This window comes from Calypte anna, chromosome 7, assembly GCF_003957555.1.
Source record: "Calypte anna isolate BGI_N300 chromosome 7, bCalAnn1_v1.p, whole genome shotgun sequence".
In the NCBI taxonomy this organism is placed as follows: Eukaryota; Metazoa; Chordata; class Aves; order Apodiformes; family Trochilidae; genus Calypte; species Calypte anna.
The window spans coordinates 11895846-11920004 of NC_044253.1; the positions used below are offsets into that span (position 1 = coordinate 11895846).

Genomic DNA, 24159 nt, shown 5'->3' on the forward strand with positions numbered 1-24159 from the left:
CAGCTTTCTCCTGAGAAGGCTGGATCTAAATCAGCACATCTTCAGTGCCTTAGAAAATGCTGTATGCTGCCTGTCTGATGTGAGAATATACCTGAGCAGTATTTGGTAGTGCCCTTTGCTTTTGGCCATTAATGACTGTAGCAGCCATTTTGGAAATGAGATTGTCTCTGCTCCCTTACAGCATGGAAGTGATTTCTCTAAACAAACACAGTACAAATAAAAGACTCATGAGTAGCTCCTCTCCTAATTTTTAGGCTAGAATCTTGACTTTTCTGTACCTATAATGCATAAATCACATTCCTCTGAATTGGAAATTAGACCTTTTCCAGCAAGATATTTTCCTTTGGTTTTGTGCATGTTCCAGTAGCTCATGCACTAGAAGGTCTGAGAATGTCTCCGTGCTCTTTTTTTTGCCATGAGCTGATAGTTTTTCACTTTGAGGATGCCGACTGAAAAATGAGAACAGATTGCCCAGAGGATCTCAGTCCTTGCAGATTTTTAAAGCTTGACTGAATGAGTTCCTGAGCAACACAACGCTGTCAGCCCTCTTTTTAGAAGGAGGTTGGGTTCTTTGACCTCCAGAAGTCACTTCTGACCTAAATTATTGTGATTTTATTTTTACTTCAATAGGAAGCTCTACTTATCTAAGATCTCCAAATCCATCAAATGTGTTTTCTGGTTTTTGTTTTTTTTTAAGCTCAATACTTTAATAGCTGTGCATGTAAAGACAAAGATTTTCAGTGTCATTTGAGATGGTGTGTTTGTCACTGAACACTTCAGTTTATCAAGAGTGCTAACAGGGCTAAAGGCAGAAGAAAATGTGACCTCAGCTAACAACACAACCTAATGTCAGCATTAAACACCTGCAAGCCACAGCACAGGCACCTCTATAAATGGCAGTGTTTACCACTTAATGGACATCCTCTGCTGATTTGGTGTTATCCTAGAATTGATGAGGATACTTTGGTTTTATTGGTCTGTCATCAGTGTGACAGTCAAGTTGCACACGGGCATATTAAGTGAAGAGTTAAGGTACAGATTACTCTTTGATTTTAAGAACTTAAAGCTTGGTATTTAAATGTGAATTTATTGTAGTTCTTTGTTGGAGAAGCAGTTTGCTACAAATAAGGATCTGAGATTATATTCTGTTCCACCTAATCTTCATGCTGTTCTTCAAAATAACTTTTTAAAAATCTTCTGAACTTTTGCTTGTAATTGTAAGCCTTATTTTGCTGGCTGAGCTCTGTGTTCTAGTTCTCCATGCTGAAAACCCAAATCTTGAATGCAGTTTTTATATCTGTGACAAAGTAAATTTTTTTACCCTCTTCGCTCTTAAAGTTTGCTAAAGGAAACAAAATAAGCCTGGTTTAAATGTAATCTAGGTGATAATCTCTGGCCTGTCTCCTATAGTCTGCTTTTCAGTGAAGGCTTCATCAGTTCAGGTACCAGATTGTAAAGCAGAGGGAATGCAAGAGTAGGGACCCAGAAAGCTGTGCATGGGAAAGAAAGCAAGGAAAAGAGTTCAGAATGGGACTGATTGGAGCAGTGACTTCCTATGAATGCTGGGATGTAAAGATGGCATTGAAATTCACATTTTCCAGCTAAAACACCTGATAGGACTTGCTTTCAATCTCTGAAGCAAAGTTGAAAGTAAATCTAAATATAGTCTGTCACGTGCTGTGCTTCATGTGTGCCAATTCCTCTGTTTGCTAATTCTTCTTTAAGTGAAGGCAAGCACAGATGGTTGCTAAAGAGAACCAGATGATTTGCCAGCATGGTGGTGTGCTTGCAGGAGTGAGACTTGGACAGGCTTGAAGCTGCTTTGTTGTCATGACTTTTAGCTCAAAATTTTCACTTGGAGAGTTGAAATTCCTTAGTTTTGTCCCTTTTTTTGATGTTTGTTTGTTTTTATTTTTTTTTTCATTCTAGCAAAGCACTTGTTGATCTTTCAGTCAACATTTGGTTGTCATTTATTGTTAAGGAGCCATTCTCATTAGGTTTGGAGCCTAAATGAGAATGGGGCATGCATAGAGAAGTTCAAATGTAGGACATTCACTTTGGATTCTTTTTTCCGTAGTGCTGGGAGGCAAAGGTCATCTTATCCCTTCAAAGACCCACTCCTTTGAACTAAACCATGCCAAAATGAGACCTTCCCTGGAGGGGAAGTGTGAGTGTGGTTTCATCTTTAGCTCAATTGAGCTAGTTTAGCTGGGCTGAAAGCCCCTCTGGGTGCTGGTTAATATGCAGGATAATGGTTCAGAGCTTGCTTCCCTGACTGGGTTGTGGTTCCTGACTATGGATTCAGTATTTGGCAGTGCCTGGGGAACTGGTGGGCTGTGCACAATATCCAGTGAACCAGGATGCTGCTGGTCACTGATGGCTTTAGGCTGCCACAGCAGTACAAATAGTAGGTAGCCATGCATAACTGAGCCATTCAGTTCCAGTCTGGGCAAAATAATAATTATCATTGCTTGAAAACAAAGCAATGGCTCTGCAATGGTGTTGAGTGATTCTGGTGGCTCAGGTGTCTGAAGTGGTTGGTTCCTGAGCCTCAGGTGAACCAAGCTGGTCTGTTTTCATGTTCTGAGCCCCCAAATCCCTTGTTTCTGTGAATAGACTGATAGCTGGTAAATGAGTTGGCCATGTATGAAGAATAATGATTCCATAAAGAAATATTTTACTCCTGGGGTACCTGCAAGTAGACAAGACTTAAGTGCTCATGCTTGTGAAAGGAACAGAGTAATCAGGCAGGCTCCTCAAGCTGTTACTGCTACTTGCCTTCTCCCGAAATGCTGGAGGTTTATCTATATGTTGAATGTAAAATCTGGGCTTAATGATTTGAAAATACCTTGCCACAAATTTTATTCCTATTTTTTCTGAGTCTTGGCTGCTTCTGTAAATGGTGTGCTGCTAACAGGTAGCTTGCCCCCTCATGTTCAGCTGTCAGTATCAGGTGTTGATAGACAGCAGTGTGTTAGGAGTGCTCTGTGTTATCTGTGGCTAAACAGCAAGGTACCATCAGCTTATATTTCATGCTAAAAATTGCTGAATTGAGTGAAAGATTTAGGTGTTTTTTTCTTCTGCAACCCAGTCTGCTGACATTTTCTGATCTGCTACTACTGATGCTCTTTTCTGTTGTCCTTCAATTCACATCCTTATAGATGATAATCAATTGGTCATATGCATTTTTTTAATGTTCTTCATAATGATACTGCAGATAGTCTAAGAAATGCCTGGAACAGCTGCTAATAAAAAAAAACTTGCTAATTTGGTACTCATCACTGCCTCTACTTTCACACCTCCTCTGTGCTATTACCACTTCTATATCTGTTAGTGTTTGAGTCATGGATTTTGGGAATATTTTTAATGTGTCAACAGATAGTAATCCTGTCTGTCAAAGCAAGTATTAACACGTAGTTAGTTACATGTAGCATAACACTGGCATAGTCACTTCTGCTTCTCACTTGTGATAATGTGGCTTCTAAGGGTATTTTAATGGAAAAAAAAGGTTACTTATAAAGTTCCTCTTGTAAGAGTGAATGGAAACAGTGAAACTCTGCTCTCAAACACTGTTCAGAACTCGTTGAATTTGCCTGTGCTTTGGCTTTGGTATAGAGGTACTTGTAGGGCTCTGAGTTACTGTGAAAGCCCAGATGAATGAGCCCAGAAGTTCAGAAATTAAATTATTGGATAAATTCTGTAACTAGGTATTATAAACTGAAGATTGGTTTCAGTGTCTCTTAAACTAGCAGAAAGAAGGTTTCTGTGTTACCCGGATTCTTGATGTTGTTACACCAAGTAGTATAAATAATAAATACAAAGTATCAAATATATTTATACTTGTATATAATACAAGTATGGGCTAGGACATTTGAGAGTATGGGCTATTGTGAAATGTATTATTTACTAGGTCTATTACTTTCCTGGGTAGATGTAAAACATACTTCACTTTTAACAACTCAATTGCATTTTTTTTTAAGTTCTCCCTACCTCATGTACTCCTTCTTGATATGTATAAAAGCAGCAGTCATATTTCAAAAGGCCTTTCATAGGAAACTTTAAGTATTAATGCCAGAAAGCACACCCAAGCCTTAATAGTCTTGGTACATACCTGTAATGTTTGTACCTCTGAGCCAAGGCATGCTCCTGTACCTGAAAAATGTTTTAAATAAATTATTTGACATAGGTCATTCTGTTTTATTATTTCTTGAATACTAGGAACTATAACAGTGCATAAATCACAAAGTGCCTTTAATAACCTTGAACTTAAACTTTTTTTACAGTACAGGTGTATTACAAAGCATCATGTATTTGAGGGCCTGCAAGGTGCTTACTGGATGATTATCACCCTACTGAAGAAAATAATGCATTTCACTTCATGTAAAACAGAGTTAATGCTCTTCTGCACCTCCTCTGCTCTGAGTCATGCCTTTCCTTGTGTATAAGGAGGTAAAGTGAGGGGGAGATGGCAACAAAGTCTTCTAAAAGTAGAGATTCAGTGAAACTGCTACAGGAAACAATACAAACCCGAGGAAACAGTCTCCTCCTGTCTTTAGTTTCATAGGTACTCAAAAGAGCTTTTCTTCTGCCAGCTCTGGTCTGTCCTCTGTGGCCTGATGGCTGCAGGTGTCTTGGGGTGGTTATCTTCCCATCAAACTTGAAAAACAAATCTGTTCCAGTCATCACCAATGGGAAACCTGGGGTCTGGGAAAGATTTCATCAGCACCACTGCACTGAAAAAGGCCCAGTAGGTCACTGGCCCTGGAACCATTTGTAGGATTTCCAGGATTGAATTGTCTGAGTCTAGCTTTTTTTATTTTAATTTGTCAAATAACTTTAAAGGAAGCCTGTGTAGGATTAAAGCAATTGATTAGTTTCTATCATCAGTCCTAATTTAATTAAGACTTCTGCTCAAATGTTGTGCTGCTTGGTTTTGCAGTTAGTTGCTCATGCACTGTCTTTAATATTCTAGCTAGTAGAATATTACAGTGTTATGAATCTGCTTTATCTTGTTTTCTCTGCCTGTTCTTCCACCTGTCCCAACTATAAAGGTGTCTCAATCTTGGAAGTGCCAGAGAACAGATGGGTCTAAAGTTTTGGAGGCCTGTCCAGAAGTCTTCATGCATTAAAGGATGAGCCATAACATTATCTGAGCAGGAGGAAGGTTTAACTTGGTCATCCTTGATTCATCCTAGATAGTTATCCTGGGAATTGAAGCTGTGCCTACCAATTCATAAAATATCCACCAAGAAGGCAATCTTGCTGGGATTATCAGACATTTGAATTACCTCTTGGTTATGATATTGTTCATATGATATTTTAAAATTTTTAACATCAAATTGTATGATGTGACTTTATTGTAATAGGGTAAGGATTCATTACTTCAGTCACTTGGAAGTATTTAACTGAATTGCTGGACTGAAGGGGATGCCTGTCTCTTCTTTCTTAAGCATGAGATGAGTGGATCTGACAAATAAGGAGACACCGTGTGCTGGTTCCCAGGATGGCTCTCAAAGCTCACAGCTCATCATATTAAGCTCTGTACTGGTTACCTAGTTCTGTGCAGTGCTTGACCATGGAGAGATCAAAAATAACTGCTTTGCTGCCAGTAGAAATCACTCAGTTGAGTGCCCTGCTGTTATGTGATCACTGTTTTCCTCTCTTTCTCAAAAAAACCCACAAAAACCCTCCAATTTAGCCAGCAAATTTAGAGTATGGACAGATAGTGCCTGGTGGCAGCCAAATGGAGAAAATAACCTTGTAAGCTTAAGTTATTGGTAGACTCTTCACAGTTGGCAGGGAAAGTTGCCAGTGTGTGGCGTCTGCGTAGGTGATGCTGGAATATGTTGGCACTTGAAATTAAAGATTTCACTGTGCTGGTTAGTCTGTGTTTCAGGCAAGTAGTAAAAATACATGTAAGTTTTGAAGTTTATGAGTTTAAGCTTTAGAGTGAATTGGACATTCTAGAACTGAAATAAAAGTAGGAACCATTAATCTTACCATGTATATTTATGGGTTTTTTTGCTATTTCACACAGTATTAAACAAGCAGCATGGTGGTGTAATGGAGCTTGGGGTTCTCCTGGTGACTTGTGCTTAGAGGATGAGCAGCTCTGAAAAGGAGAGATCCTGTTTCCAGGAGCTAAATCTTTATATGGACTCCAGTTTAACAGCTTGTAATTTAGGGATAAAGTGTAAATGTCATGTATGAAGGGAAGTAACCATCTACAGGTTAGACATATCAGCAAGAGGGAGGAAACTGCTGTCCTATTTGTTTGAATTCTCAATGCAGTGATCTTTCAGAGTGGCAGATGTACAAAATGGCAGTGTCAGCCAGACTTGCTGGGGGGAGGTGAAAGATCTCAAGCTGGTTAGAAAGTGGTTCCTTAGATTAATGAAGTGTTGTTTTCTTTCTATTTTTGTCTTGTTGACTCTTTTCAAGTCTTTCATGGAGGCAAGCATACCTGCCTGAAAGAAGAAATCTTTATAGATAGAAATAAGTTGCCAAGTTAACCTGTGAACTGGGATAGAGGTTTTCTTTGCATCTGCATAGATTTGAATTTCCTTATGGCTGTTCAGATCTGGGGTGGTTTTTTTCATAAATGCCAGGGTTTGATGTTGTCTTGCTTTATGATTTCAGTACCTTTTCTGAATGAGGAAGGATGGTTAGACTCAAACCAGCAGTGCTTACCACTTAGACCGAATCTTGTTCTACATCAACTATTCTAAGTTGGCAGGATCACCTGTGAAAAGGTGTCATAGCTAAGGAAAGATGAGTTTGGTTGGTGGGGTTTTTTTTGTTTTGTCTGATTTTTTTTTTTCGTTTTTCTTTTCTTTTTCTTTCCAGTTGAAATGGCTAAGGCAGGCTTGCTCTGCAGTCAGTGTTCCCAATCTTTGCATGGGAAGCTATTTGTATTTCAGAGTCTCCACTTTCATTTAGGTCAGTATTTGTTTTGTGAAGCCATCTGTAATGGATATATCCAGAGTAAGATGTTTAACTGGCTCATGATTAATGTTTGTATTCTTTGGAGTAAATGTGAATGATTCTGCTTGGCTTAACTTATTTTCTTTAGGGCTGAGTTAAATTATATTACCTTGGATTTGCTGTGGCTTCAGAGCAGCACCAGGGCTGTTACTGTGGCTCAGCTGGTGTCTTATAACTTCTTAAACAGCAATAATTTGATTGTGACTCTTGAGTCCTGAGGCAAATTCATCCTTCTTTTCTCCTTGGCAGACTTTGTCCTTGAACCAGAGTAGATGTTTTGCCTGCTTATACATTTATTTATAGCTTCCACCACGTCTTACCAGCTTCTGAACTTTGATTTCAACGAAGTGATCAAGGTCAAAATTAGTCTGCTCCTTATTCCCTTTGTTTAGCTTTTCATATAGGTAAAGTGGACTTGGAGTTGGAGTCAGATGGTACAGGAGGTATGGTAGAGGAACTGGTAGAATTCAGGCAAGGTGAATGAAGATTTTTACTGGTCTGTCATACTACATTTTCCCAGTTCTGATTTCCTAATTGATTCTGACTGATCTCTTTTATTAGGTTCATCAAGTAGCTTTATGTGGGAAAACTGATTTCTTCTTTCTGTCATTCTTTCATGGATGGAACAGCTATGGAAGTCTTCTACTGTGCATACAATATATGAGGAAGACAGGATGGTTACTAAAGAACTCAAATATTGAACTGTGTTCCAAGAAAATTGAGTCTCATTTGGGAACTACCCTCACTCATGGTTAAAAGTTTGGGATAGCTCAATGACAGGTTCAGGTTTTACTTAGGTGCAAAGACCTGAGGATGGTTTAAAAGGATGCTGAGCCAAGGGGAGAAAATGATGAGTGCCCCTTATGGAGGTCAAATAACAATGGGTTAGGCAAGATTATGTTAAACAGACTGATCAGGACCCAAGTAATTGTACTTCTTTAACTGCCCTTTTTTTTAAAAGAAAGGGAAGATTATATTTTTATTTTTCCTATATGAAAGTCTGAATAGCAGTGATTACTTTTTAACTATGCTTTGACTGCATTATTTATATTGTGAGCTCTTTGGGAAAGATGCTTTTTCCATATTGTAGCACATTAGAATCCCCCTGCTTGCTCAGTGTTTCACATTGCCTCTGAAATATGAAAATAATATTCTGTAGTCCAAAGTCACTAATGACGAAGCAAATAGGAACTCTGAGCAATAACTTGTGTATCTCCCCATTAAATATGACTGCTTTGTTTTCTCTACCTAATGATGTTTTGTTTTTTTTTATGGGGGAGTAATGTGAAGGGAAGGAGCTTAGATCTGTCTTTTGTTCTAAAGGTGTTGGGGAGTGGGAGACAAGCTTTGGGAAAACAGAAACTATGCTGGCTGTTAATATTTTATAAGCTGTGATACATTTTTGGCTTCACAGCCTTTTTCACCATGACTTTTACCATTGCCTCAAGGATTTGCTTAAAGTGGAGCTTTGAAGGGTGGATGAAGAAGGCCTGAGAACCTGATGTGTCTCAGGGATTGGAGCTTTCCACTTGTAGATTCAGACTGTGCTTATATTTGAAAGCATATTAAATATTAATCTGATTCTTTTAGATTCTGTTATCCAGCCACATGGAAAACATACACTCTACTGAAGTGTCTGTCAAGCAACCCAGTATTTAGTTTACTAAAACCTCTTCATGCTTTTTTGAAATAATGTAGAAAAAAGCTGAGATACTAGCATCTAAAAAGTAATGAAGTCAAGTTCTGCATGTTCTTGCATTCACCTCCATTCCCAATTAACAGAGCTGGAAGCAGAAGTGATGGTTTAGCTTAGTGTGATGGTGAATACATAAATGAAATGCTATACTCTGATGCATCTTCTGGCACTTGCTCCAATTTTGACTGTTCTGGATGACCTGGAGTCAGGTTCCTCATGTGTTTTTTCACTGTGTCAATAAAATGGAACTAATCCTATCTAGGTAATATACAAAGAAGTATGTGCAATGTATTATTAAAATTAATCATTATTGAAAATGTGTTCTAAGAGTTACTAAACAAGATTTTTTTCCACCAGAAGTAGAACATATTATTGCTCTGAGTTTGGGTCATTTTTTTCAAATCAGTAGCTTAGAGTCCAAAATGCTTTTGTAATCAATGTCACCTACTAGTTTCTGCTTTGTTTCTAAGAAGGAACATTTTCAAAGTTTCATTGAAGTCTTGATTGTGATTTCATGACTTTTTTATTTTTTAAGCAATGTGATATGCCAATTATTCAGTTATTGGGGTTTTATCCCCAGTGTCTGAATAAACAAAGGTAATTTGGTTGAAACAGAATAAACAAAGGTGGTTTGGTTGACAGCAAACCATTGCTTCCTGCCAGTGTTTACCACAATGGATGTGATATGGGTGGGATGGAAATAGATGTTTCTCACCATCTCCAGTGAGATGCTATCTGAGCTCTGGTTGTAGCTGAATTTACAAAAGCTGATGTGGGCTGCAAACTGACACAGGCAATGGTGCTAAGTATGGTTTGTGTGATCCTTTATGTGTGCAGCTTACCAAAGCAAGACTCTGCTTGCTTGCATAGAGGTGAATTGAGGTGGTGGTGGGGCAAGAGTCCTCTGCCTGCAAATGTTAATTTTATTTGTTAAGAGTAGGCAGAAACTTAGGGGGTTTAGTTCATCAGGAGTGCTTATGCAGCCAGTTATTATCACCAAACACTCCAGAGCAAGAGTCAGCATCAAGGCAGGTTCACCATCCTTTCCCCTTCTTTGCTATCAGGATGTGCTGGAGAACATACAGCAAACTCTTTAACCTAGCAGTAATTGTCCAAGGAGCTGAAATCATTGCCAGACATGTTTTCTATCAGCAAAAGCATCTCAAAACACTGGCAACTATTTGTAGATATAGAGCATAGCCTTGGTTCATAAAACCCAACTTGAATTTTTTTTAAACAGACAAAACTTGGCTGTATGCTTTGGTGCTTGTGTATGTACTTTCACAAGCTGTAGTAATACCCATCTTTCCAAAGAAACAGCATTTTCTTGTGGTATGAATTGCTGATCATTGTGTTGGTCACACCTGTTGTAGTTGTTAGTCTTTCTCAAGATGCACATAGGGTGTGGAGTTACTGCCCATTGCTCCCTAGTTTTCCTTTTGTAATGATTCTCAGCTACCTGCAGTTTTAAACACTCTTGCCTCATGGTTATTGTGCCATTGAGCATTTTACAATATCTTAAATAGTTATCTCATTAAAGTATATTAATTATGCATTGGGCCAGGCATTCCGAATGGGAGTCATTGGTGTGTAATGTTCATATCACCATACAGGTTTTGCAGCTGTATTTCCTGTGTTCTTCCAATAGTCTCTAACCAGGACAGATTTTTGTGGCTGTATAGGAGGTGTAGGCTGTCACCCTTGTATTTTTCCTTTCCTAGAAATTCCTTTCCAGAATAGCTGCAGACATTGTGTTTCTGGGTTCAGAGGGGGCTCCTTGGAAAGCTTAGGATGCTGCAGCAACCCCTGGTCCCTCCTTACACACCTTGCTGGCTTAACTTCACCAACCCAGCTATGCTCTGAGACCTGTTGAAAGGAAACAGTGCTGCAGTTTGGCATTTTTATCTTCTTGTAGGTATATTCTAGAAGGTTTTTTGCCACAGGGCTTTGTGTGCAGTAGCAGGCTTTGCACTGGGAGGGTGTTCTGTGGTGGCTGCCAGTGGGACCTCCTGCAGCATTTCTGCCCCATCCACCACCACCACACCCCCAACCATGCTTTGGGTAACTTAAGGCAGGTAAGATTCTATAGGTCTTTTTCTAACAGTTCTTGTCCTAAATATGTCAGCATACTTTTCCTACCTAATACAGTTCTGCACACTACATTAACACTGTACTCCTTGGTGTGCTGCATGTACAGAAGATGAGCAGTCCTTCAGGAAGCAGTAAGTGATAGCAATATAAAATGCAATTTCTTTTTGCTGACAATGAAGTGTGAGAGCAGGCAGCATCTAGGCTGGCTACACATGATAATTACAGTAGGCAGAGGGATGTGTGCAGGGAATGGCAGTTCATGAGTGCAGACTGGAAAAGATGCCTTTTCCTATGATGTCATGACAACAGATGGTGCTAATAGCTGGAAACCTGAACCTGGGCTGTGGGGCTGGAGGCATCTGATCACTCTGCACTGTGCTCCTGTCCTTTGCAGGTGAGAAGCATCTGTCCATTTAAAGGCTTCAGATTCCTGGTGTACCTTGTAATTAACTTTATTTATATAGGGTATAGGCCTTCCAGGTAAGACAAAACTTGACCTATTGATTCTCCAGGTATCTGCTTCTTTATATGGGTTTTGGCAAATAGCACCCAAGCTGTTGCCAGCAGATGTGTCCCTGGGAGCTTGCTTTAGAACTGTCTTCAGTAGCTGTTTTCCTGTCTCATTGCTGGATATTATCCCTGTGAAATAGAGAACTCAATTTCAGGTGTGGCTAGACTTCAAGTAACTTTCTGAGAAGAACTAAATTAAAGCATTTTTCTAATACCTTGTGTTATGATTTTTTGTTTCTCTGAGCCACTTGCACATTCCTTTTCGAGCAAGAATTAAATACTTTTAAAAAAAGAATATCAGAAAAATCAGAAAAGCTGTTGGACACTGATCTTGCCTTTAGGAGGAATAGGAAAAGATGATTTAGAAAAAACATGTATGTTTAAGTAGGGAGCTTAATCCAGATTCTGGCAGTGTCCTCAAGTCTTTAGCCCTTGAGAATGTCCCTCAGAAACTCTATTTCAGTTTACTCACACATTAAAACAGTATTTCTCACTGCTGTGCTTTTTAATGACATGTATAGCACTTTAGAAAAATTTATGTGGGAGGTTGACCACAAACCCTGACAAAGCAAGGTGCTGTCGGTGTACACCCACTACAGTGGGTGTAGTGTAGATGACCAGCAGCTGGGTTATGCCACTGCCCATCTTGCCAAGTGAATTTCAGAACAGGAGGGGCTCGCTGCAAGCAGAGGGAGACCAGGCTGCTGCCCTGGCTTTTCTGGTGAGTGCACAGCACTGGCAAAATCCTGGAGGTGAGGAGGGGAAAGGTTCATTGCTTGTGCTTCAATCTGCTGCCACCCTGCCACTTGTGTGTATGAAGCTGGTGTGCTTCTGCAGAATTGAATTTTGCTGTCTTGTGAAGAAAGGCAGAAGAATTCACTTTCTTTAAATATTTGCCTAAATAATTAAACTTCACTAAGACTGAGGAGGACTTTAACATTGGTACTGTGCAGCACAGAGGATTAATATTAAAATGGAAAACTGCTTTATATGCTCTCCAGGAATCGAGGAATGCTTCCCTGCAGCTATCCCGGTCCTGCAATAGGCCATTAATTCCTGTAGGTCTGCAAGAAGTTATTTCCTGGCTCTAGACGATTCCCCCCCAGGTCCATCCTGCATAAATAGCCTTTCTCATTGATCGGTATCTCTAGGGCTCAGGATATAGGACCCACTTTGCATTTTTATCTGGGCACATTATGCTAATGAGAGGGCTGTGAGAAGGACACAGTGTCTGGGCTTGGGGCTGCTCTCCCCCTGGAGCAAGGTAAAAGGTGTCTGCAGGGCTCTGGGACAGGGACAGCAAACCACAGAAGTAACACCCTGTGATGGAGTGTTCAGTAGACTCAGAAATAACTGGTGTGTTTGGAAGGCTGAGTTTGGAAATGTATCTGTTCAGTCTGATGGTGAGCGGCAGGTGCCCTGAAAAGGTTGGTAACAAGTCCTGGCTGTAGAGTAGGGAAAGGCTGGGTTTGTTTTTTAGGTTGAAACTCTGTAAATCATGGGCTTTGGGGATGGGTGTGAAATTTTTTTGTTTGTTTTTTTCTCTTACTAAGGTATATGTCGTGGATTTCCTGATGCTCTTAAGATCTGGAGTAACACTGTGTGGCTGGCTGTTGAGGGCATTGGGAATATTGTATTTCCAAGGATGACTGAGAAAAAGAGATGCTGATCTTTTTCTCTTCTCATTTTTCCCCCCTGTGTGCATGTCTGTCTCTTGATTATAATTGTTATTTTTTAAGCTCAGTGGAGTGAAGGCTGTGTCTGTGCAGCTGCTAACCACATGGATTTGTGATTCTTGTGTAGGTGTCTGTCTGAACTGTACTAAAATAATTCGTGAAACTAATAAATCCTGACTATTGTTATGGAGTTTTCATAGCTTTCGGCACTTTTGTGAATTTTTCTGGCTGTTGGAGCTGTTGTTCCTTCACCCAGCATCTTACCTCTTGTTGCCTCTCACAGCTACTTAGTTTTACAAGGCTTGCAGGAATGTAAAATCTTTGTATTACCTCATCTAGTCAAAGCTAATGGAAGTTTTCATGTTGCTTAAAAAAAATGAATAAAAGTTCCACTGACTTTTAGAAATTCCCATTTCCAGGTGTGCTAGCTTCATGAACACAGGTTTCTGAAAAGTACTTTACTGTGTTCTTAGTTGTTTTAATACTCATACCATTTGAGAGTGCATGCCAGGGTTTAACATGATCACATTCATGCTGTCAACCTTATGGCTTTAAAAATCATGTTTTGACACAGAGGCTCATAAATATTGAATTCTTTTTATTTATCTGTTGCTTTCAAGTCTTTAAAGCTCTTGTTCTCCATCTTCTTCACATCGTGGATACAGCTTATACTGGGGCCATCTGAATTGAGGACTGAAAATTATAATATCCCTCAGAAAAGTAACTTGGGTCAGTCATGAGTTCCATGATTTCAGGTTATTCTTCTACGGGAAGATTTCTTTCTGACTTACAGGCAAGTCCTTGAGAGCAGATTTTGAATGTTGCCATTGCTTATTCTGTCAGGTAGAAGTTGGTATTTACTTTCCATGTGCAGAATGTCTGGTGTTGGATGTGGTCAGGTCATGGGGTACATCAGACTCCTCAGTTAACTTTGTTTTAATAAATATAGGACTCCTCACAGAAACTACTTCTCAGTTGTTTTCTTGCTTATAGAAGAATGGTAGATACCAATACTCTGAAATTGTAGTGGCCAGATGCTTGGGACTGAACAGGCTCTATATCAGAACAACTGTTTGTAAATGTGATGTATTTGGAGCAAAAAAGAATTTGAAGTGTTAAGTCTTTCAGGAATCTTCTTTCCCTTTGTAATAGCAGTTGAAGACCTGTTAGATTCTGAGCAGCTTCATTAGCTGGTAATTAGACAGAATGAGGCAGCAGCCAAACTGATCGTGTCACCTTTCCTAGCTGAGGGAAGAAAACTGAAACATTTTGGATTAAAGAAAAGCATGTAAGTGTTGACAGGATTATTAAAATAAAAAGCATTTTTTCACTTACCTGGCATGGCATTCTTGACTTTGGTCTCAAAATAACCCCCTTAGCTGTGGCTGCTGGCAGCTATATTGTTTATTGTATTTATCATCATACATTTATTGGCTAGATTTATGCCTTAGAAACCTTATTCAGAAGCAAACTCCCACCCACAATTATATATATTTTAATCTAGATAGGGCAATGTATGTGAGATAAGAGACAGGAGCCAAGGCAGTGGTGCTACGTATAGCCTTGCAGACAGGATTGTTGCTGGGGCTGACTCAGTCCTGGTGAACTCTTGGAGGGATATCCCTGCTGAGGTCAGCATTTTGGGAATTCATTTGGAAGCCAGATAAGGATGATGATGAGGTGGCTCATGGCATTGCTCTGGAAGGTGGCAGCAGGGTTGGGCTGGAACTGCTGGTGCCTAAGTCAGCCTGGGAGAACTGGACCCAAGGGGGGAGGGGCAGTGGGTGGCATTGGGGGGACTGTGTGGGGTCACTGAGTCTAAGCAGATGATGTCTTAAAGGTTCAAAATACTGGGCCTGGTGTGGAGGATGGGGAAGGAGGGGCCATGGCTGGGGCCAGGAGGAGAGAACAGCTGGGAAACTGTGGGAGATGGCCAAGTGAGATACCATAATGATATACTGTGACCACATACTGCTGCTCATGACCATGGCTCCTTGGTTGCTAAAGATTTAGTCCCACTGAAGAGAAAATCTGTTCCCTTTATCTTTAGAGGGCTTAGAGGGCACGTTCTGAGGTTTCCAAGGGGTATCAGTGTTAAAACATTTGCCGGAGTGTGTTGAGTTGTGTCTGACAAAAAGGAGTACCCCTGGAGCAGGCAGAGCATCTATACAGCTTTCACCTTTTGGCTGTGGTGCTATAGTCTAGGGGAGATTCAAACTGGGAATTAGGAAGAATTTCTTTATTTATGGAGACAATAGTGAGATGCTGGAATGGGCTGCCTAAGAGGGGGTGGCATTACCATCCCTGGAGGTATTTAAAATGCTGTAGATGAGGCATGCACACACACACAGACGTGTATATATATATATATATTTATATAAATGTTTTATTGGGGGGGGAAGTTGATGATTGGATGTGAGGATCTTGAAGGTCTTTCCATCTGTAACAGTTCTGTTTAGTATCAAACTAGAGATTTAACCACTTAAATGTACAATTGAAGGGGGGAAGGTGATGTCTTGTAAAAGAAAAGTCCTGCAAGTTGCTCACCCACTTCAGTGGCAGTGGAGTTTGGACTTGGGATCTGAGAAATGGGTTCAGCAGGGCCAAATCAGATGCAGTACCTTGCAGAGTCAGGCCTAAAGACAGTACTGGGGCATCTTTATTAGGACAGTCACAGCTTTAAGATGCTTCTCAGGCTTTGCAGTCTCTACAGAGTAGCTCTCTTCTCTAAAGCTTACAGATAAATATGGAAATATTTGAATGTGACGTCTTGGAAGTTTTTTAAAAGCCAGAAAGCATCTCTTTTCATTGGGAAGAAATTTGAGGCTCAATTACTTGCTTTAAAAGGTCCCAGGCTGGCAGTTCAGGCAGGGGAAATGCTCTCACTTATTTGCCAAGGCTCCTGGATAACCAGCATAGTCTTTTCTCCCCATTTTACACCTTGCCCAGACCTGAAGGGGTTACATTTTAAAATGAATAATGACTAAATTTATTCGTCATGGACAAATGATGACAGCTGTTGAGATGCTCCTGATAGTGCTTCCCAGGGGATAAAGTCAGGCTGATTTCCTAGTGCACGCCAGCTCAGCCAGGCAGAATCAGCTCATCTTCATCTCGGATTATTTGTCTTGGGTTCCCCTCGCTAGCAGGGAATTTCCTTCCTAGAGGTGAAGTTTTCTGGGCTGAAATGGGTGTTGATGAGAATCCTGCAGAGCTGCAATTGTAGAGAGAGGGGTGAAGCCATAGCTGTTTAAATCCATGTGTGAAGACAGCATGCTTAATGAATACGAAGGGCAATGATTGATTATGTTCTGGACTGAGAGCTGCGGCGCTCTGTGAAGCACTTACGTCTGGGCACGCTATGGAAAATATGAAGGAATGTTGAGGAAGCTTATTTGCAGAAGGATATGTACTTGTAAGCAATTATTTTTTTCTTCTTAAATGTACAGCAATTGAAAATGTATAGCAAATTGTTCTCTGTTTCTGTAAGACAGCAGAGTGGTGAGGAGACAAAGGCCTCTTTTATAAGGGCATGTCTGTGATGGAGAGTGCTGTATGGCCTTTAGAAATGAGCACTGGGGGGTGTCTTGGGATGGGGAAGCATCAGTGGTTATTTAATGTCAGAAGACAGCAGTGATTCCGCTTGGGTGCACCTCTGCTGGAGTCACCAGAGTTACACCCATCCTGAATTTACCACCTCGTGGTTTTCAGAGGGGCTGCAAAAAATCTGATCCTGGCTCAAATGATTATTGTGAACAGGAGTCAATAAATGGAAAAAAAAAAACAGACAACTTTTTGGTGATAGTGCATAGTAGTTTGGTTTTGTTATTTTCTGTACTTCCACATTCAGGTTTCTTTCAGTTCTTTGTTTCTTTCTGTCCTGCACACGTGCAGCTGGAACACTTGATGTGCAGTTCTGAATGTGGTGCTTTCATTCTGCACTGCTCGGGTGAGAAAATGCTGTTAGGTTATCAAAAGAGTATTCTGGTTTGATAAATATGCAATGCCTAGTTTGTAGACTTAAAGATCAGGAAGATATGATTGCAATCTAAACAACCCCCAAAAATGTTGACTGCTTTTTTTTTTTTTTTTAATTTATTATCATTATTTTTGAGTGTTCTTTTTTTGATTCTCAGAAAAGTCTGTTTTAAATGAAAATTATAGTTTGCTTTATTTTAATATGCTAAAGGAACATGATATTTTTAGTATCTGTTTTCCTGAATTTTTATGTATTATATGACATAGCAAACCACACCCTCATCTTCTGGTGGGTGAGGCTTTAAAAATGCAGATACAAGAAGTGCGTTAAGTAAGACTGCATCTAGATAGCCTGAAATGCAACTGATACAGAATGGTATTACCAATATTACCAACAAAGTGGTTTTGAAGTAGAAGAAAGTTGTGGTTTTTGTTTTTGTTTTTATTATCACTGACTTTCTTTTGGCTGGTTTTATTTTTATATGAAAAATAATGATTTCCTTAGTATCTATGGATAAGTTTTTGAAAAAAATGCAATCGAGGCAAATTTTGCTCTGAACTTTTTGTATTCTCGGTCTGTGCAAGTCTTTCTGCATCACTTAAGCCCCTTTCTAGAGGCTTCAGAGATTACACATTTTAAAGTCTATTTTTATCTGCCATGACCTCCTGTGCAACTCTCACCATATAATGTTTTTCAAGTAATTCCTGTTTAAACTAGTATGTATATTTCAAGATAAAGTAAATCTTTCTTTTTAAGAACTGCCTATGGTAGAATTTGCTGTGTGACACACACCTCCTAACCTTGCTAGGGAATCAGTCCTGTAATTATAGCAAAAGCTGGGGGAGAGGGGTGGGGTGTATAGGAAGGGAGGGATAAAGGCAATTCAGCATTTAATTTGCTTTTAATTTCCAGTCAGTGTTCTTGTGTATTTGTCTATTAGGTGAGCAACTATATTAATAAATCACACTGAAAAACTATATGAATAAAGCTTGAGTTGCTGCATTAACAGAACAGTCTCTTAAAATGGGTGTTGATTTAATTTCATTCCATTCAAAACATATTTTCTAATCCTTTAATCATTCTTATGGTCCTTCTCCGAGTTCTTTTCATATTATTTTTGAATTATGGATGTCACAACATGACCAGTACCAGTAGGGGGGTAGCAAAGTCTCTTAGGGCCACCAGAGAGCCCACCTACTGTTGCTTATGTTCTTAGCTGTGTGACCTTAAAATTGTAGATGTTGAAGTTCATACTTACCTCTTGTTCACTTTTGTCTGAGTACTTGTTGTTATATACCCCTTTCATTTAGATGTCACTGGTTTTTTTCCTTGCCCTTTCCCATATCTGAACGCTTGTTGGACACCAAAATTGTGGGTAGAGATGTCGGACACCTTTATTAACTTGTTGGATGCTGCTGTCTGCTTGTCATTTCAGTGTTTCATTATGACTCTAGTATCACATTGCATGCACAGGTGCATATGGGAAATGTAGTTTTTACATGATTTGTAGTAGTTCTTTTCTGCTCAGCTGTTAATAAGCCAGTACCACTTTGGGCAGGGAAAACTCCCAGGCTGTTGGGCTGCGGGAAGTCTTGTCTTTCTGTTCTTTTACCCCCCTCAGAATATATCTTGACTGTTACCATCTTATTTTCTTACTTTAAAAAAACTCAACCTGTATTGAATTACACTCATTAGTGTCTAGTTAGAAGCCTGAATGTGTTACTAGATATTCCCAGGTGCTTTCCTTGAGGTAGGGATGGATTAAAGTCTTGGGCTTTGCCAAGTGAAATTTCGCAAAGGAAATGTTCCTGAAATGGTGGAGAGTGGATTTGTGCCTTGGATTGTTAGAGAGGGATGGACATGAAGCATGTCTCAGATTCTCACATCTTAAATGCAGTGTTAGCATGGAAGAGCTAAGTGATGGGGTCTGAGGTGGCTGTTCTGGCCTCAATTAATAATGTGCACCATCTGTATCAGCTGTCCAAACACTGTCACCTTTCAACCTAAGGCTGTTTTTTGAAGTGGATTAGCTAATCTGTGTAAAACTGCAATATAAGCACTCCTTTGGTATTGAAGTGACCTTCACTGAGAATCAAAGTGACTGTTAACGCATTTTAAGTTAATTTATGTTCACACTTGGAAGTAGGGGCTGCAGTTTCTTTTGGATATACACAGAGGGTTTGATAAATTAGAGTATACCTTATATTTATGGTTTCTATGACTTGAAGTAACTTTCTATCTCTCTGTAAAAAATGTCTGGTGTTAAAATAGATTTATAGCTTTGTATGGCTATAAATTTGGATGGTGATTAATGGTCTGTGGTTTATCAATGGCATGGGTGTTGCCATGTGGTCTTTTCTGAGTTACCCTGTTTATTCTGGATGTGGTACAGGTAGTGCGGTGGGAGAAGGAAGCCTCTGCTGCCTCATCCCTGCCACATATGGATTGTGGATTTGCCCACGGTCTTGGTTTCACTGCAGTTCATAACAAAATAGCTCTTGCAGGCCTACACATCTAGAAATATGACTGGAGACACCCCAAGTGTTAATCTGTGGCTTGCATCCTTTGTAGATTTTATTCTTTTCAGTTTACTATTTTAATCTGAATGAATTCCTTCAGAGAGGTTATAATGTAATGGGCACAATTGCAATGGGTTGTCTTTGGTGGCCTGGTGGTTATTCATGAATAACCAGATTTCTAGGATGAAGATGCTGCTGAAATGAGAACTCACAGAGCAGATTTTTACATGAGGCATGCTTGCCATTGCATGAGCACATTCTTTGGGACATCCCTTTGCTTTATTGGACTGAGCTGTTTGTGCTTTTTTGGCAGATAAAATTTTTGATGATGAAGACTCTGTGGATGGGAATAGACCTTCCTCAGCCAGCTCCTCTACATCCTCAAAGACCCCTGCAAACTCACGCAGAGTTGGGATGGGGACTTCTCGCAGACTTGGGTCTGCAGCTCTGGGCTCCAAGTCTTCAAGTAAGCTGATAGAATATGTGAATTCACCTTTGTGCAGGGTATAAAGGTTTGCAAGGGTTCATGTTTGAGCTTACTGCAAGGGTTTCCTGACTGGCCCTCTGGATCCACTAACAGCTTATCCTCTATAAAATTATTACATGCATGTTGTCTGTTTGCTAGAACCAGACTTTGTCAGAATGAATCTCCAAGCAGTCTCCACATCCCTAAAATGCATTTTGAATTTTGGAAAGGTTGGACCTGTGCAGTTGTACACTGAGGTCTATAAGATAATCATGTTAATGTTGCAGTATGCAGATATTTGCCTTTATAGCTTCAACTTTAGCTGAACTGAGGCAGGCTGCTTGCATCTATATGCTAAACTTCAGCCCATGCAATATAAATTCGTTTTGGCTTTTTTCTAGGACCTTTGGGCATTGCTGTTAATAATGGTGCAGAAAGAAAGCTGAGCAGTAATTCTGAATATTGTTGTAATTCAACATATGACCGGGAGAAAGTTCCCTATATCAGATGGTGTCTAATCTGATTAGTATTCCAGAGACTATTTATCTTCCTTATCATTTGTCTGTTTGTGCACCTGTCAGATCAGCACCTTAATCTGTTACAGATAGAATCAAGTCCTTTTTAAAAAAATCTCCCATTTAATTAAAGGAAATATTCCCTTTCATCTTTCAGACTGTGTCCCCTAACTGTTGAGTGACCACTGTAATGACTTCACTAATGTGCCCTCTGTGCCTAGGAGTTGCAGGATGCTGTGAATGTCTGGTCTGTGCCTGGCATTGAATATCCCCGTCTGCTTTCATTTCATCTACAGCACTTTGAGGCTGCATGGGTAGTGAACTTTCTCCTGATTAGGTGCCTTGATAGCTGGTGGTTTCATAATTGATTCTCATGTTGATAAGAAGTTTGAAAGGCTTTTTCATTTGTGTGTCAGCAGCCAAAGAGGGAGCAGGTGCTGTGGATGAGGAAGACTTCATTAAGGCATTTGAAGATGTCCCAACGGTTCAGGTAAGCAGAATTTCATGTTAAAGGATACAGTGCTAAAAAGCAGAAGCTGAATATAGGATCTAGTCCTAATCACTGGCAAATTGTGCTTTATTGTGATGTTGGCAAATCTTCCTTAATGGGCAAGCAAGTTTTAAATGGTAATATCTGACAGTAGTTTGTGTGAAAACTTCAGAACTGGAGGAAAGGGGGGTGAAAGGGTTTTGATGGAGATACCACAGAGCGGACACTGAGCTGGAACTGGATGTTCTTGGTGCACAGTGCAGGTTGAACAAAAAAAGTTAAGTCAGTGGAAGTCTCTCAGCATTTCATCTGTACCGTCTGGGAGCTGAAAGCAGTAATGGTGTTACTTGTGTCTCTGGGGTCACTGCTGTTGTGAGCATGACAGCTGGACTGTCTGCTGGTAGGTTTAGCCGGATAGCTGAGATGTGTCACGTATCCCCTCTCCTTCACCAGACCTCTATTTTTGAGGGGTTGAGGTATCCACTCATGATCTTCTGCAGGTCTTCACTAATACAGCTGTTAGCAACTGCAGGAATGCTGCTTACAATTGCAAAAATATAGTAAAATAATAAAAAATGATCCTTTAATCACCTTGTGGTCATATAGTAATTTTTGATTTTAGGAAATGGGTGTAAATTTTTTTGCACTGTGCAAAGGCAGCTGTGTCCAAGGCTAGCAGGTTTAAGCATTGAGGAGGAAAGGACAATAATGTAGTTGGGAAGTGATCTGATTTTTGACATAAATCTTGCATTATGGTGCTACTCTGTATTTAAATTTGCAGATTTACTCTAGCCGAGATCTTGAGGAATCCATCAACAAAATAAGAGAGATACTATCAGATGATAAGCACGACTGGGAACAGAGAGTTTCTGCAGTAAGTAGTGAACTTGGGTGTTAAGTCCAGTAATACAAGCTTTTCCTGCACTGAGCTTAATCCCATGAAGGGAATACTATGAGAATCATGGAGTAAGGCTAGAATGTAGTTTAAGTGGTGAGCATCTGCTACGTTCCCACAAGCGTGGGGGAAATGTTTCCTTATGAGACTGAATTTAAATCATATCTGTGATGGAAAACGCTATTTGATATATAAGTATCCATTGAGACAGTTTCAAGTTGAACTGGAAATTGCGCAGCAAATACAAATATAAAGCTAGAAATTTGTTAGCAGATGCTGAAATCAAAATGTCAAAAGTGGTATGCAGAATATCTTAAAACTTACTGATGAGGCAGGAAGTCTTTGTTTATAGACAACCTATTTATGCTTTTGCAAAAGGAGCCGTAAAAGAATTCAGAAAGAATTTACAGACTTGGGTTTTGAATAAATAAGACTGCAAGAAATGTGGAAGTGGAAAATCAGATGTGTTATGTGCATGCCAAAAATGAGTTTTATTTACTGAAGTGAGATGTCTTCTCATGGTATAAATAGATGCATGATCTTGTCTACACTGTAGGCTTTCATCACTGGTTTAGCAACTTTGAGATGTCTGTCAAGTCTTACATTACACATCTGAGTGTCAAACTGTGCTGATTAAGCTTGCTTAAATTTTTTTCTTTTTTTTTCTTTCTGTATTAAGTAACAGTAAGCTTAAATCAGCACTGTACAGATGCATTGGTATACTTGACAGCCTGTGAAGATACCCAGAATTATATCTATGGGAAGAAATGGTGGTCCCTGTAATATTAGTAGAGAGCTTCCCAGTTTGATGGGGTCAGGGTTCCACTTCTAGTAGACCCAGATAATGATTTTAATGAAGTAAATGGACATGTTATAGATAAAAGTTATTATTAAATATTACTCAAATCTGAGTAATGCCCTTCAAGTCTAATTGTCTTTAATAAAATAGTTAGCTGTGCAAGGACCTGAGCTTAAGAAGCTGTTGTAAATAGGTGGATGGATGGATAGAGGAGGTAGAGGAGAACCTTTGAAGATACCTTTTTGCTTAAAAAGTAATCTTTGAGTTATTAACAATACAGTTTGAGTACCTGTATGTAGCACTTCTGGATTTCTGTGTCAGAGAGTGTGTTCATATTATTGTACTTAGTATCTGAAATAATGAAATGGCTTGAACTTCTAAGAATAGTTTCTTAATGCATTTTGAGGAACAGTACGAGAACCCTAGAAACAGTACCAGCCCTGAACATGAATGTCCTTGTGTTTATTGGTCATTAACAGTCACTGCTTTCTTTTATGGTGCTAACAGTTGAAGAAGATCCGCTCCTTACTTTTGGCTGGAGCTGCAGAATATGATAACTTCTTCCAACATTTAAGACTTCTGGATGGAGCATTTAAATTATCTGCTAAAGACCTGCGGTCTCAAGTAGTACGAGAGGCTTGTATCACACTGGGGTAAGTTTACTTTCTAAATGTGCTTGAAATATGGTGTAGAAAAAAGTCACAGATGTGTTAGAGCACATCTAGTATGTGACTGGTGCTGCTAGCACTACTATGTAGTTTTAGGTAGAGTGTGATTCAGCTACAGCCGTGTAAAAGCACATCCATGTAGGCCACTAACTGTAGTTGGGTCTGACTGCGTTCTTGGGTTTTAAACAGCCTGCCCAGGGAGGTGGTTGAGTCACCATCCCTGGACATATTTAAGAAACATGTAGATGTGGTACTTTAGGGCATGCTCTAGTGGCCAAGATTATAGGGGTTTGGGTTTTGCTTGTTGTGTGTGTGTATGATTTGACTCTGATCTCAGAGGTTCTTTCCAACCATGACTTCTGTGATTCTGTAAATGATGCTGATTTGAGATAAACAGAAGGGATGAACACACTGTGTGTTCATCCACCAAGTAGGGGAATGATTGAACAGTAAAGTTGAAAAGGTATGTTTTATTCTGTTTGGAACTGAGCTAGTTATTTTTGTGCTTTGTGAAACCCTTTGAGAAAAACAGAGCTGCAGTGTTTCTAGGAACTTTTTGTTAATTTCTGCCCATTAAGACAAAATAAGAGGTCTCAGATAAATAAGTTCATAAAAATATATTCTTTCATCATGATCGCATTTGTTTGCTAATAAACTTTTAGCTCTGTGAGTTCTTATCCTAAACTTACTCAGAATTCAAATTAATATGGAACACAACTTTGAAATGAAAGTGAAGAACCTGTGTTTTGAAAGCCCAGTGTTCTCTGATGAGGCCACAGTTGGGAAGAGCAAAATGTCAGATGTACTTATGTCAAGTCTTCTGTAGAAGTCTGACTTAATCCTCAGCACACTTACCAGCATAATGACTTCA

The 24159-nt window shown here is 39.7% G+C and overlaps 1 protein-coding gene across 7 annotated transcripts in view; it reads left to right on the forward strand.

Moving 5' to 3' along the window:
- CLASP1 (cytoplasmic linker associated protein 1) overlaps positions 1-24159 on the forward strand; it is a 177558-nt gene that overhangs the window by 65036 nt on the left and 88363 nt on the right. For all 7 annotated transcript variants that reach the window (XM_030454748.1, XM_030454749.1, XM_030454750.1 and 4 more), the window contains exons 9-12: positions 19769-19921; positions 20853-20926; positions 21708-21800; positions 23128-23273. In XM_030454748.1, the coding sequence (XP_030310608.1) occupies positions 19769-19921; positions 20853-20926; positions 21708-21800; positions 23128-23273 (466 nt within the window). The remainder of the gene's footprint in view (positions 1-19768; positions 19922-20852; positions 20927-21707; positions 21801-23127; positions 23274-24159) is intronic.